The sequence below is a fragment of the Acomys minous genome (assembly GCF_964271855.1).
Source record: "Acomys minous genome assembly, chromosome: 9".
In the NCBI taxonomy this organism is placed as follows: Eukaryota; Metazoa; Chordata; class Mammalia; order Rodentia; family Muridae; genus Acomys; species Acomys minous.
The window spans coordinates 81,138,929-81,154,086 of record NC_140490.1 but is presented as its reverse complement, the minus strand read 5'-3'; the positions used below and the strand labels follow the sequence as shown (position 1 = coordinate 81,154,086).

General features: G+C 59.5%; 1 protein-coding gene across 1 annotated transcript; it reads left to right on the top strand.

The window, feature by feature from the left end:
* The first annotated feature begins 1,858 nt into the window (after positions 1-1,858).
* Positions 1,859-12,469, top strand: KLF16 (KLF transcription factor 16). Its single transcript, XM_084795598.1, has 2 exons — positions 1,859-2,499; positions 10,302-12,469. Exons 1-2 carry the CDS (start codon positions 2,046-2,048, stop codon positions 10,601-10,603), a joined length of 756 nt encoding a protein of 251 aa, XP_084651724.1. The 5' UTR covers positions 1,859-2,045; the 3' UTR covers positions 10,604-12,469.
* The last annotated feature ends 2,689 nt before the right edge of the window (positions 12,470-15,158 follow it).

Here is a 15,158-nt window from a genome sequence, read left to right as displayed (position 1 = left end):
GCACGAACACTACGTGTGCCCTCAAATGGAGGCTGCTCCGGGCAAAGGCAGGCATAGCCCAAAGATGGCCCTGGGGCACGACTGAGCTGGGGGTATGATTGGGGCATTGTAAGTGGCACCACCTGGTGGTTGTGCAACCACCCCTGCTTACCACCGTAGGGCTGTTAGTGGGCGTGACATCACGAGCCTCGGGCAGCCCTTTTAGGGCTGCAGTTCTCAAAAACAAAAACAAACAACAACAAAACTGTACACGGCTTCTCTCTTCAGGTGTGTGTGGGGGTGCAGAGGATGCTGGAGTGCAGAGGGAGGGCAACAGATTCCTACAGGAAAACACAGAAACTGGGCCAGGATGCTTCTGGTTGGTGCAGTGCGAGCCTGGGGGAAGGGTGGGTCTGTCCTCCTTCCTGCCGGACTTAGACTTGGGTAACCTGTCCATGCCTGTCCATCCTGAGTGTTGCTGAGGCTCCCAGTAGGTATCCAAGCTCCGACATTGAGGGGCACAGGCTGTCACCAAGAAGTACAGTAGGGCCTGGGGAACATGGTAGAGGTGGAACCCGACCAAATCAGCTTGGGGTGCAGGTGGGGAAGGTAGAGAGGACGCCCAGGGTAGGGACCTCTACTACCATCTACCCTCAGCTGCGGAACAAACGTGAATATGGAGGAGGTCCGGCTGAGACGGCTCCGGCTGGGGCGCTTTGCCCCCTGGAGGCCGCGCGGGGCACTGCATGGCCTCCACAACCCGGCGGGAGTTAGGAAGGGGCGGGCGCCGGGTAGCCAACTTCCGCGCCTCGGACGCCTGGGGCCTGGAGACTATCCTTGGGAGTTTCCAATCACTCTATTAGCCAGTCTCAGTTTCCCTGCCCTAGTCTCAAGAGCCCAGCCGGGGAAAGGAAGGAACGCCCAGATCTCCGGTGTCCCCTAGCTTCGCATGGATGACCGAGCCAGGCCTTTTCATTGGAAGCGCCGCTCACTTTTGCCATCCCGGTTATCCACAGGCCTAGTGATTCCCGAATCCCGGTGCGCAAATACGAACTCTAAAGATTCGCTCAGCCACCCTCGCTCACGTAAGGTGGTGGGCACCCTACGTTTTCCCAAGTCCCACCACCAGGATATTTCGTCCCCAAGCCAAGCATGGCATTGGGGAACCCAGAGAAGAGTCAGGACTGCTGGGTTACAGCCCGGCGCCAGGGCGAGAAAGGAGGGGGAGGGTCGCGCACGTGGCCCGGGGGCGGGGCAGCGCGTTTCCGCACCCCCACCCTGGCCACGTGCGGATCCCAGCCCCCTTCAACCCCGAGCGGACAGGGGCGCGCCCCAGTGCCTGAGTGTAGGGGGAGGGATAAGTTGGAGAGGGGAGGGTTCCCGGCGACTGTGCACCCGGCACAGCGTGGTGGGCGCGCCCCGGAGAAGATGGAGCGCGCAGCCGGGGGAGGCGTGGCGCGTACTGGGCAGGAGGCGGGGCATCAGGGGCTGGGGTGGGGCATGTGGGCGTGTCGCGGGGGTGGGCGTAACTCCCAACGCGTGGGGCGGTGGGGATCCGGGAAGGGTACCGGTGGGATCGGTGCCCGCCGGGCCGAGGGGACTGTTTCCCTCGGTTTCGCTTGTTCTTGCGTGGAGAGGGCACGGTCTAGGGTGATAGGGACCCCGGGTGCTCTGCCCGTACACGAGGTGTGAGAGTGGGAGAGGACCCGCAGCTGGCGGAGTGAGCTCCGCCCCTTCGCGGTGGCGCGCGACTCTCCGGTCGATGGAGGGCGCGGCAGGAGGGGGCGTGACCGCGGTGGGAAGAGGGCGTGGCGACTGAGCCCCGAGGGGGCGTCCTCCGGGCGGGGCGGGCCTCAGCCGCCCCCGCGGGCTCCGGTGCGTCAGGGCGCGTCAGGCGGGGCGGGGCGGGACTGAGCGCGGGCGGCGGCGGAGCGCCGGGGCCTCCTCCTCTCTTCCCTCCTCCGCCTCCCGCACTCCAGCAGCCGCCGCCGGCCGGACGGGCGCAGCTCCCGCCGCCTCCGCTTCTCTCCCGCTGCCGATCCCGCGCCCGCGCGTCCTTGTCCGGCATGTCGGCGGCCGTGGCGTGCGTGGATTACTTCGCCGCCGACGTGCTCATGGCCATCTCCTCTGGAGCCGTAGTGCATCGCGGACGACCCGGCCCCGAGGGCGCGGGCCCCACTGCCGGCCTGGATGTGCGCGCCACGCGCCGTGAGGCCACGCCGCCGGGGACCCCTGGGGCACCCCCACCTCCAGCCACCGCTCCGGGGCCGGGAGGCGCCACCGCTGCGCCCCACCTGCTGGCCGCCAGCATCTTGGCCGATCTGCGAGGCGGGCCGGGAGGCGCCACCGCAGCCAGTACCGCGGGGGGCACCTCACCGGTCTCCTCCTCTTCAGCAGCTTCCTCTCCGTCTTCGAGCCGCGCCCCCGGCGCCGCCAAGAGCCACCGCTGCCCCTTCCCAGGCTGCGCCAAAGCCTATTACAAGTCTTCGCACCTCAAGTCACACCTGCGGACGCACACAGGTAAGCCCCTCGTTTTTGGCACCCGTGGGGTGCAGGGAGCGAACTAGAGAGTTCTCGGGGACCCCCTTCCCCCACCTCACTGGGAACCCCGAAACTGCGTGGCGCGTGGGGGGCGGGGAGGGGGGCGCGCCCCGGCCTCAGCAGCCCGGCCGGCCGGGAGGGCGGGGACTTGGTGGGTGGGGCGCGCGCGGGGGGCGTGGCGGCCACGCGGTCGGGCGGCGCGCGGAGGGAGGCCCTGGTGGCCAAAGCTCCGGTGACTGCAGACTCTTCGGGATCCACCCCGGCATGGCCGGTCCACCGCGCGGGGTCGTGGCCCTCAGCCTCCTAGCCCCTCAGTCGCGATTCGTGTTCCTATCCGGTTTCTCTGCGCTCAGGGTCTCTCGGGCTTGGTGGTCAGAACATCCGGTTCCGTAGTTCTTCCTCGACCCTCCCCCAGCCTCAGTTTCCTTATCTGTGAAGAGGGTGGGTGGATCCGACTCACCGCCTCCAGGATAGCGGCGCGGATTCCCTCCGGAGGGTGGCGAAGCCTCTGGCTTGGGATCAGGGGGTGGGGATGGTGAGAGGATGGCTGCCCCGAACGTCTTTTTTTTTTTTTTTTTTTTTTTAAATCTTCATTCTGAGTTATTGAACGTAGTGGATGGATGCCAGGGCCTGGACCTGGAGTTAGGGCCTTGAATCTTCAATCCAAAGAGATTGAAATCCCCACTACAAGCCTTTAATCCCCCACTGATCGTGAGGCAGGCGGATCTCTGTGTTCGAGGCCAGCCTGGTCTACAAAGCAAGTCCAGGACAGCCAGGGCTACACAGAGAAACCTGCTTCAGAAGAATTTTAAAAATGAAAGAAAGGGAAAACCCCCCACAACAACTCTCCCCTGACCCCTTGTGTTTTTTTGTACTCCACACACCTGTGGTGGATCTGCACAAAGTCCAAGGTGGTCAGTAAGAGACTTAGCCGCGCCAGGGGTTCTGGGAAGCCAGTCCCTTGGCGTTGGATTGGGGAAACCTTTTGCCCCCAGGTATTGGCTGCTTCCTGACCTGGTCACTCTTAGGGTTTATCCGTGTTAGCTGGGGATGCACACTGGGATTTGAGAAGCCATTCCTTTACAGCCGGCAGCTCTGAGGCCTCCCTGGGATGGGGCGACCTGGCTCTGCCATCCCCCTAAGTTACCTGCTTTTGGATTCCTGTCTATATAAGCGATACATACAACCCCACTCTTAACGGTTGCCGTGGGCAACAAGGCATCCAAAAATGGCTTGATCCGGGAGCCCCCATCATGGTTCCACTGGAGGAAAGTTTAGGACAGCCTCCATAGCTGTGTGGGTGGCCCCAGGCGGAGTCAGGGCAGGTAGGGGGTGGAGGCGCCATCTTCTGAGTCTTCTGCTAGAGGGGCCCTCTCTTTTTGTCCCTCAGTCACTGCCCCTGTGGTCTAGAGGCTGCCCCATGTTGGGCCCCAGATGGACCTTCGCTGTTGCTACACATCTCCAGAACATTTGAGGGGACCACAGACACAGCACGGTTGTGTGTGAGACAATGGGGAGAGATGTCGTTCCCTGCCTTGGTCTGGCGTCCAGGGTGCCCTGGCTTGCGCCGAGTCAGTCAGTGTGCCAGTAATGGGAGCCTGCTGAGCCACGGACCCCATCTTTCTGAGCCAGGATGTACTACCCACATGTTTCATCCCAGCATTCTTCCTGGTTCCCAGACTTGACTTGAGGTCTGTAAAAGAGGAATCCAGCACACACACACACCCTGGACCCCAGGAGGCAGTTCTGTTCAGTGCCTGCAAACCATCCCTAAGCTGAAAGAGGTGACCTGGCTTGCCAGAGAAACTGAGGCTGACAAGGTGGTGTCCAGGGATGGCTACGGGCAGGCTGGCCTTCACTGGATCCTGTGTCATACGCTATCACCACTGTCACCATGGGAGACTGGGTACCCTGTCCCCAAACTCCTCTTATAATAGCCATTTGTAGGGCAGGAGGAGCCCATTGAATCTGGGCACCTTCATGTCACTTTGTGGTTGTCTGGGGAACATTTAAGCCCTGCTAATTTAAATGACTTGGTGTTTTCTTGGGATTTTTTTGTTTGTTTGTTTTTGTTTTTGTTTTGATAGACAGGGTCACTGTAGCCCTGGCTGTCTTGGACTTCACTCTGAAACCAGGCTGGCTGGCCTTGAATTCACAGATGTGCCCGCCTCTGCCTCCTAAATACTGGGATTAAAGGTGTGTGCCACCAGGGTTATTTTTAAAAGCCTCTTTTTTGGGGGGGGGGGGCAGGGTCTCTCTGTGTAACCTTGGCTGTCCTGGACTCACTTTATAGACTAGGCTGGCCTGCCTCTGCCTCCCGAGTACTGGGATTAAAGGCGTGCGCCGCCACGCCCGGCAAAAAGCCTCAGTCTTGGAGACAAATTCTCACTTGGTAGCCTAGACCAGCTTTGAGATGCGAGTCAATCCTGCTTCAGCTTTCTCCCCAGGGCTAGGAGTACAAGCCCCGGCCAATGTCTGACTTTTTTACCCAGCCTCTTTTCAGTGGAAGGGGGTTTGGCTTTTCTACCCTGCTGGGGGAAGATGGCACCCCGGCCGAGTCAGTGGGGCTCGCCTCTAGCGCAGGGCCTGGGGTAGGTCTGGTCCTCTCAGAGCCTAATCCTGTGGACTAGGGGAAAGAACACTGTTGCTACCCACCCACCCTTGCCTGCCTAGGGCCAGGATCGGTTTAGTTCTGACTGAAGCCACTCCATTGTACTTGGGGGTGCAGAGGAGAGCCTGGGGGGGAGGCGGTAGGCAGAGCTTGGCGCTGCCGGTTGCCACAGCCCTTGCTTGGGGCGGAGAAGGGACTTTAGAGGCCGTGGGAGATGTTGACGTGGTTACCATGGATACTGCCAGAGAGCCAGCCTTGGGGCGGGGGCGGGCGGGCGGGAGGAGAGGCTCGGGGTTCTGTTTGCCAAGCCCCCTCCATCTCTGGCATCCTCTTTCGGGGGGGGGCCTCTGGGTGTGTGGGGGGGGGTCCCTGGAGACAGAACGCAGACCTGGCAGGGTCTCAGTAAAGGTGTCCGGGCCCTGCTAGGTGGCCTCCATGCACCCCACACCATGGGCTCCCCCTAACTGCGACAGGCACATGTGTCCCCTGGACATTGCTTGGTGTCTTCTGGAGGGCTTCAGAGTCACCTCCAGTCATATTGTCTGAAAGTCTTGTTTACTTAAGTCTGAGGAACATTATCCCCTGGGCTGGGGGTGGGGGGGGAGGGGTGATGGCCAAGAAGGATTGTCCCAGAGGCCTGCACGGTGGACACCACCTGCCGTCACTGACCTCCGCACACACCATGGTGCGCACACTCCTGCCCACCCGCCCACAGTAATGTAAAAAAGTTATATGCTTTCGGAGAAATGTTAGTGCCTGTGGTTACCAGGGCTGGGGGTGGGGTGGGGGGGGGGGGAGAATGTTGCAGTTCTCTGTCCCTTTCAACCCAAACCATGAGTTGGGAGGGCCTGATGTGCGGAGGCCTGTGTTGCTGGGTAGGGCTAGGAGCAGTGTGGCTGGAGAAGCAAGGGTGAGCTGGCCCCAGGGCTGGCATTTTGAGGGCTACTGAAGGGTTTGCCTTTAATCTCCAGGGCAGGGGGGGGGGGCTGTCTAGGAGGCCGGCTGGCTTTATCAGGAAATCTCTTTAGAGAGAAGGGATTAGGGTGGGAGGAAGCATTGGGGGGGGCGGTGTCTGAGGGGGGTGGGGTGCAGAGACCGCTACATCTGCCCCTTAGTGTTTACACCAGTTTAAAGTGCAGAATGCCTGAATCCCAGGGCTGGTGAGGAGGTCGTGGGTTCGAGGCCAGCATGGTCTACAAAGCGAGTCCAGGACAGCCAAGGTCACACAGAGAAGCGAGGGGGGGGGAGTGGTTCTAATTCTTCTGAAGCAGTCTCCAGGAGGGAGAAGCAAGTGGGGAAACTGAGGCCTGGGATGGATGGGCCTAGTCAAGATTCCTCAATGAGAGTTGAAGTCCTGGGGGTGCCGGTCAGGTGGCCTTTGGGGACTGCCATCACATTCCACCCAGCTGTGGCTTGGTGTATGCTCCCCAGCTGGTGGGGGCCCCCAACATTGCTGGAGGTGATAACCACACTCCTAGCCAGGATTCTGATAAAAGCAGCCAGATGGGCTGGCAGTTGGTAGACCAACCAGAGGGCCGCTGCCCTTTTGGGTGTGTTGGTGTCTGTCCTAGGGAGTCTGGTGGGGATACTCTACTCCCCAGTAGCCCTGGCTAACTTGGGACTTAAAGTGTAGCCCAGGCTGGCCTCCAGAGCTTTTTAAATTTTTTTGTAGTCCTGGCTGTCCTAGAACTTGCTCTGTAGATCAACTCACAGAGCTCAGCCTGCCTCTGCCTCCTGAGTGCTGGGGTAAAAGGTGTGCGCCACCACTGCCTGAGTAAAGTTACTTGTATTTACTGTGTGCTCGTGTGTATAGGTGTGTGTGCATATGTAAAGGTCAGAGGACTTCCTTCTACCACGTGATTCCCGGGGCTCCAGCTCCTTGTAACAGTAAAGGTGGGCCTGGTGGCAGGAGGCATCTGCATGTCTATAGCCTGCTGCCCCCCCCTTTTTAAAGAATGATTTATTTTTATTTTATGTGCAGTGGTGTTTAGCTCACATGTATGCCTGTGCAAGGGTGTCAGATCTTGGTGTTGGAGACGGCTGTGAGCTGCCATGTGGGTGCTGGGAATTGAACCCCGGTCCTCTGAAAGAGCAGCCGGTGCTCCTAGCCGCTCAGCCATCTCTCCAGCACCCCCCCCCTTATGTAAATGGAATAATAGGAGTCCCCTGGTGGGAGGTGTCAGATTCAGGAGCAGTGAGCCAGCCTTGCTGCTCCGGGCTCACCTTCTCTGTCCAGGCTGTAGACTTCCCCACAAGCGAGCCTTGAACACCCCCCCCCCCCCGCCCGCCTCCTGTGCAGCTCAGACTCACCCCATGAAATTTCAGAACCGGCTTTGGGAACTCAGCACCGGGCCTCGGCTCACATTTAGGCGTTGGGGAGGGACAAATATCATGCCCATGCGGGACGGGGTAACGCACAGACTTTACCACTGACTCCCCAGCCAAGGTGGTGGTCAGCTGTGCCGTGTTCCCCTGAGGAGGTCAGACCCAGGCAGGGTGAGGCGGGGCCTGATGGAAACTGCACCTCCAGGTCCCCCTCTTCTGGCCACTCCCCTCCTGAAGCAAGTTTACAGGATGTCACAACCTGCGTGTTTTAGAGGCTACAAAGCACCTAAGCCGTCCCCAGTTCACCCCGGCCCCGCCCGAGTCAGAGGGTCAAGTCCACAGCCACGCCCACAGGGCTCTTCCTGCGTGGTCCCCACCCACCTAATCCTCCCCCTGCTGGCCCAGAGTTCCAGTAGTCAGGTACCCAGGACTTGGGCTTTGAAACGCCCCCTGGCCTGCAACACCCCCACCCCCACCCTCAAATTACCGCTCTGGGTAGATTGTGTAGCACAGCCAGGCCGGGCGTTTGGCAAGTGTGCCGGGAGTACTGAAACGCCACCACCGGTGTGCACACGTGCACTCCCCAACCCCCTAGCCTGGGGCGGGGACTGGCAGGCTCCCAGCACAGCGAGGCGACCCTGGCCCGGGCCTCTGTCTTGCCGTGGCGGGAGTTAGGACCGCGTGAGCAAGGCGGGTGGAGCTGCCGACGACGTCTCCACCGGTCGCCACCGCCACCGCCGCCGAGCTACGTGCAGCAGCTGCGTTCCCAGCGGGCTGGCGCTGGCAGCGGTCGCCTCCACTGCAACCTGCTCCTGGCAAAGTGGCGCGGGGCGGGGGGGGGGGGGGAGCTAACCCCACAGGGAGGCCCCGAAAGGGGAAGTAAGCTGATTGCATGGTAGGAGGGGATGTCCCTTTCCTCTTACGCCCCCCCCCCCCGCCTCCTCAAAATGGCTACAGGATTCTCTGTCCCCTTTGAACAGACATAGTTCTGCGCACATCCCCCCCCCCCCGGGCGTCTGTTCCAAAGCTAGGAACCCCGCCCTATAACCAAGCACCCTTCCAGTCCAGACTGAGCCCCTTGAGCGCTGTGGTCGCACCGGGAGTCCTTTCTGGAGCAGGCTTGGGGCTCTTGGGCCCGCTGACAAACATTTGTACAGGGACCCAGCATTTTGGATCACTTTAGGTATGAGGGCTGCTGGTAGCCACCTGGGAACACTAGTCCCTTCTCCCTTGCCTAGGGTCGCAACTTGTGGGGGCCTCAGGTTGCCTGGATGCCATATACACACAATTGGCACATGGGTACCCCAGAGGCAGTTTCCTGCATCCTGTGCCCCATGGTGAGGGGCGCTTGGGTGTGGTTTGCAGGGGTCCCGGATGGAGAAAGTTCTCCCCCCCGCCCGCCCCCCCCCCGCTGCTTCCTGGGCGGTGGTGGCTGGCGCCTAGTCCCTGACCCGCCCACTTTCCCTCCCCTTCCTCAGTTCGTCTCTCATGGGATCCCCTGAGCTGCTTGCTTATAGCAAAGATGTCACCAGGTCACCCAGCCTTTGGTCTGACCCAGTATCTGTTCCGCTTTCTGGTCGCTTCTACACTTCCTCCCCTGATTTCCATTAGTCCTGTCTGGAGGGCCCCTTGGCCATTTTCTGGGGGACTTGAATCCTTCATACTGCCGGTTCCCCAGTGGATTAGCCTGGGGACCGCACGAGGTGACCGTGCTAGCCCCGTTGTGAATTCCCAGAGCTTAGGCCTTCGGGTCACTAGTGGCCGGGATCTGCCTCTTTTCCTCCTCTGGACAGGAATTGTACACGGGCTTTTCAGGTCGACACTATATGCATGGGTCCTGGAGCCTAGAGCCACATCCCCACCAGGTCCGAGGCGCTGGGGTTCTGAGTGAACCCACCGGCCCCTTTTAGATCCTTGGAGGCCCATCTAGGAAGATGCTGACCACGCCGCGAGGCCTGGTGTTGTGTGTGGGTCCTTTAGGAGAGCGGAGAGCTTGGCTGGGGGTGGCTGTGGCTGCTGAGCAGGGCCAGCAAGGCCACCAGGGCGGTAGGAGGGGTCTGTAGAGGAAGTTGCTTAGTGACGGCCCGCCCCTGCCCAGCTGCTACTGCTGAGTCGGGCTGGCCCCGCCCCCTACGGCCCCGCCCCCAGGCTCTCCGCCTTCCACCCAGAAGTTGAATTTAAGCTTAGTTTGGTATTGCCAGGTGACCTTTCCTAAGTCCGCAGGGTACTAGGACCGCTGCACTGCACCCCGGCTTCAGAAACGCTGGCTAAAACTAGCTGGGCCTGATTATTCAAAACTGCACGTGGCCCAGGGTATGGGGGAGAGCCCATCCCAAGCCCATGTGCCCCAGGCCCATCCTTGGGGAAAGCGGGGGACGGGGGGGGGGGACGACGGGGGGGGGGGGACGGGGACGACGGACACAGACGACGCCTTCTTTCCGTGCCCCGTAGTATTTTGGAATAAAGGACGCTGTTGGGGACTAGGACATCCCAGGACCTGTTAGGATGGGCAGAAGTGGGCAGAGTTGTGTCCAAGAAACATAGGCTAGCCATGGCACGGACATGGTGGCCCACTCTTGGTAGCCCCAACACTTGGGAGGCTAAGGCAAGGTTGCCTTCAGTTCTAGGCTAGCTCGGCTCTGTAGCAGGACCCACAAGGGCTGACTGGAAATGTAGCTCAGTGGGCAGAAGCCAGGTTCAGTGTCCCATGCCTGGCCTTTTCGAAGCAGATGAAAGCAAGGTGGTCAAGTCACGCTCGGCTAAGGTGCGGAGACACGGCGTGTTGATCAGAGCCGACTCTGATGGCAGCCTTGGGACTTACAGGAAATTCTCTGTTTTTGTCCAGGTGAGCGGCCCTTTGCCTGTGACTGGCCTGGCTGCGACAAGAAGTTTGCCCGTTCTGACGAGCTGGCCCGCCACCACCGGACGCACACAGGCGAGAAGCGGTTTCCCTGTCCCCTGTGCACCAAGCGCTTCACCCGCAGCGACCACCTGACCAAGCACGCCCGACGCCATCCCGGCTTCCGTCCGGAACTGCTGCGCCGACCTGGTGCCCGCAGCGCCTCGCCCAGCGACTCGCTGCCCTGTAGCTTGGCTGGCAGTCCCGCACCTAGCCCCGTCCCCAGCCCAGCGCCTGCCGGCTTGTAGAGCCCTGGCTACCCTAAGATGGCCGGCTCCCCAGGCCGCCGCAGGGATTTCCACCAAGGGACACACCTGCCCTCTGGAGAGAGCCCCGTGTCCTGGAGTCCCCGCCCACCTCCAGGAAACAGCAAGGGGACTGAGAATGGACTTGGGTCACCTGGGGGGGGGCGCGGTCTAGGAGGTGGCCTCGGGTTATGTCTGTAAATAGCCATGATTAACTGTCCCATCCCCCTCTGCAGGGACCCCAAGATGGGCAGTCGGCAGGCCTCCCCTCGCCTGCCACCCTCTGCCTTCCCTCCTAGGTGGCACTGGGCCGTGCAGCCTAGACACTGTCCCCCCACTCCTTTTCTAAAGTCCCCCCCCCCAGTCACTCCTCCAGGTTGGGACACAGGTACACAGAGCCATAGGTGACTGGGGCTTCCCGTGGGCCCCAACCTGTCCCCACTCCACTGAAAGCCATGGCGGAAGTTCAGGGAAATGGGGGAGGGGTGCGGCCTGGCTAAACCCCGCCCCCCATGGGTACTCAAATCTCAGGTGTCCACAGGTTCTGCCTTGGGTAAGAGCCTCCCTGTGCTCCCAGCCCCAGGAGTGCAGGAGACGCTAGAGTTTTTCAGAGGAGAATTTAGGGTTAGGGGGCGCAGGCAGGGTGTGTGGCGGTCCCCCCAGAGTATCGCCGCTCACTTCGGGGTGTGATGCTGGACCGGTGGGGAACAAATTATTTATTGTCCTCTCTGACTGCTGGTATGGGGGTGCCTGGCTCCCCCGCTGAAGGTGTGCATATGTGTGAGAGAGACTGGGTGTCTGATTCCCGGGGCTCAGCCTCCCTGCTCCCACTGGGCAAGGGTCCCCGAGTTTGGCCTTTGTGGCATTGCGCGTCTCAGACAATCTTCTACAGGACCCCTGTGGCCGTGAGGCGGGGATGTGGGGCTCTGCCCTGCCCTTCATTCCTCCATATTCCTGGGTGTCGGCAGAGGATGGCCTCGGACTGCAGGACTGAAAGCAAGGGGCTTAGCTCCTGGCCTTTCAGGGGGTAGGTTTTGTTTTGTTTTGTTTTGTTGTTGTTTTTGGATGAAATCGACTATTTTTTCAGGCTCCAGTTCCTTGTTCAGGGAGGGGTCCCCTTGTGTGACCGCCATCCTCAGCTCAGGGGTATGACTGTCGGGGAAGAGAGCCTCTGGTAGGGTCCTCCTACTGCGGTTTGGAGTCCTTTCCTATACAGGCAACTAGGGATGACCCTCCCCACACACACAAAGAAGTTGGGGACCCAGAGGAAGTTGAGCTGCCCTGTGTTGGCTGTGGGTGGATTCTGTCATTCCCATTTATTCCAGAATCTTCCATCATCCAATGAGGGAGGCTTTGGGTCAAGCCACCTTTATCTGAGTCTACGTGAAGGGAGGTGCCTTTCTGGAGCTGGGCTCAGAGGGTCCCGGGCCAGCCTCCTCGCGCTCCGCCCCCCCCCCCCGCCCCCGTACTTCCATTTCCCCCTTCTCTTTGGCCACAGAAATGAGATGCCTTAGCCTGTGAGGTGGGGTGGGGGGCTGGGGCCCCGTTTTCTGTGTCTTTGGATGAAGCTACTTCATCCTGGCTCCTGCTGGTCCCCAGTTCTTCCTGCAAACGGGGGGGGGGGGGCGGTCTAAGGCCCATAAGCAACCAGAGTGTTCTTGGTGTCCTTCCCTTCCCCCAACTCAGGTTCTGGTCTGTCACTGGGACTTGGGTCTAACCATTGAGTGGTGGTGTCTGCAGGGGGTGGCAGCCAGGACCAAAGTCCTAAGGGATTTGTTCTTCCTGTGGGTGGGGGGGGCGCTCCCCTCCTCCTTTCCGCCTGGCCTCACACCCTTGTATTTAATTAAAGAAGCCCTTTTTTAAAACCTGCCCTTAGTGTCTTGTCTGATTGGTTCCCACGTCCCACCCCCTATCAGTATGGCCCCCAAGGTCCCCCAGCTACATCCTGGCGAAACTGAGGCAGCCGGCTGGTACACTCCAGCTGGGTTAGGACCCCCTGAAGGCCTGGGAGGGGGCTGCCTACAGCAGCGTACACCGCTTGAAAAGTCACCCACGCCTGGCACAGCTGCGCACCCGCCGCCCCGTTACCCAGCAACCGGAGCTCCGTGACAGGGCGCCTGGGGGCGTCTGCTTCCCGCCTCCTTCCGGAGACAGCAGGGGAGGTGGGGGGTGGGGACAGACCCCTAGAGCTGCACACTGGAGCAACTCCGTAAGCTCTAGCCAAAAGGTGCCTCAGAACTTTACCGTCACGCACACACGCCATCCTCGTATATCCTCCCGTCCTGCACAAGTTGAATGCCTACTGCATGCCCGCTTGGAAGAGGAACGAGCGAGGCTGGTGCAGAAGAAGGGGTGCAAGTAGGGACTCAAGAGGTTAGGAGATTTTAGGAACCAACTGAAGAGCTTAAATCCCCGTTGGAGAGAAAAAGACACCAGGTCCCAGAGGTCTGCGGAGCTCCGGGACCTGGGGCTGGAGTTGGGTGGAGCTGAGCCGCCCCATTGCACCTGCTGTGCCGGGGAGGTGCTGCGCCCCACCTAGTGGCCAACGCTGGTACTGCGAGCCTCCCCAGGTGTAAGCCGTCCCACCTGGCGGGCTCCTCGCTGACCCCACGCGCCTGGCGAGCTTTCGTGGAGCGTACCCACAGCTACTGCGTGACATCCCGCACAGGCCTCCGTGAGCCCTTCGGCTTCTCCAGCTCCCGCACTTTACCATGGAAGTTTTAGCTCCCTCATGGACCAGGACCCATTATCCTTGTGTGGTTTCTTAGCTTCATCGGCCCCGCCCTGCCGTGCTGTCCCTGTTCTCTGTCACAATGTTCACCACTTGGTCCCCGTGCCACTCAAATCTTTGACAGTTTCAGGGTGTGCAGCTGAATGGTGACAGCTTGATTGGCATGAACAACAGCGCCACAGATACGCTTACCTATCCAGAACTCTTTGCCTCTAATCATTTTTAAACTTTTTAAAATTTTTTTTAATTCTTGATTTTTCAAAACAGGGTTTTTCTGTGTAGCCTTGACTGCCCTGGATTTTCCGAGACAGGGTCTCTGTGTTAGCCTTGGCTGTCCTGGACTCACTTTTGTAGACCGGGCTGGCCTCGAACTCACAGTGATCCGCCTGCCTCTGCCTCCCGAGTGCTGGGATTAAAGGTGTGCGCCACCACGTCCGGCCCGTTTTTAATCTCTTGACAGAATCTAGGGCCTTACGTATAGATGGTTCTACCCCTGACCAGCTTCTCAACTCCGGAATTCTAGTCAGGAGCTTGAAAGTCCCCCACCACCTTGGCCTCTTGTGGCTGATTCTCTCACTGAGCACGCTGTTTTCTAGATGCCTCCATACCAGCGGCGCTCAACCTGTGGGTCACGACCCCCTTTATTGGTCCAGCATCCCTTTCGCAGAATTTAAGTGAGGGCTGGGCATGGTGGTGCACGTCTTTAATCCCAGTGCTGGGGAGGCAGAGGCAGGCAGATCGGCTGTGAGTTCGAGGCCAGCCTGGTCTACAAAGTGAGTCCAGGACAGCCAAAGCTACACAGAGAAACTCTGTCTAAAAGACCATCAGAAAACATAGATATTGCATTACGATTCAAAACAGTAGCAACATTACAGTTACAAAGAAGCAACGAAAATAATTGTATGAGCCGGGTGTGGTGGCGCACGCCTTTAACCCCAGCACTCGGGAGGCAGAGGCGGGCGGATCACTGTGAGTTCGAGGCCAGCCTGGTCTAAAAAGTGAGTCCAGGACAGCCAAAGCTAACACAGAGAGACCCTGTCTCGAAAAACCAAAAAATAAAAAAAAATAAAAAATAAAATAATTGTATGGTTGGGTCGCAGTGTTAAAAAGGCTGGCTGAGAATTGCTGCTCTGTACTGTCATGTGTCACAGCCTTCTGATCAGGACTGAACAAGACTCCAGTGTGTGTAATAAAAGACTATTTTGGCTTAAAATTTGGTTCCTGCAATTCATGACGATGTGAACAGACATATTTAACATCTTGGGTGGAAATGTGTGCTTCTTTCCTTCCATAAGGATCTATTGGAAGGGCTTTGCGGTCTCCCATCTCCCTTGCTGAGCTTTCTGTCAGAGATCCTTCTGCGAATCCTCCAGTCAAGGGCTGAGGACGTGGTCAGGGGGTGAAGCCCCTCCTAGAAACCCTTAGTGAGAGGCTGGGGGCGTGGTTAGGGGTGGAGCCCCGCCTGGAATCCCTTAGTGAGAGGCTGGGGGCGTGGTCAGGGGTGGAGCCCCGCCTGGAATCCCTTAGTGAGAGGCTGGGGGCGTGGTCAGGGGTGGAGCCCCGCCTGGAATCCCTTAGTGAGGGACTAGGGGCGTGGCTTAGTGGTGAGTGCCAACCTGGCCTGCACAAAGGCCTGGATTCTAACTTTTCTTCCTTGGCATGGTGGGAGGATGTGGGGGGGAAGATAATGTGTTCTAGAAGCTCTGTTTTGTTCCCTCCTCTGCCTATGTTTCTTTTCACTGTCATGTATGTGGCTAAGGGGGAGTGGTACACACACAGTTTCTAGCAGTGCTAGGGAGGTGGAGGCAGGAGGATCATAAAGGAGAG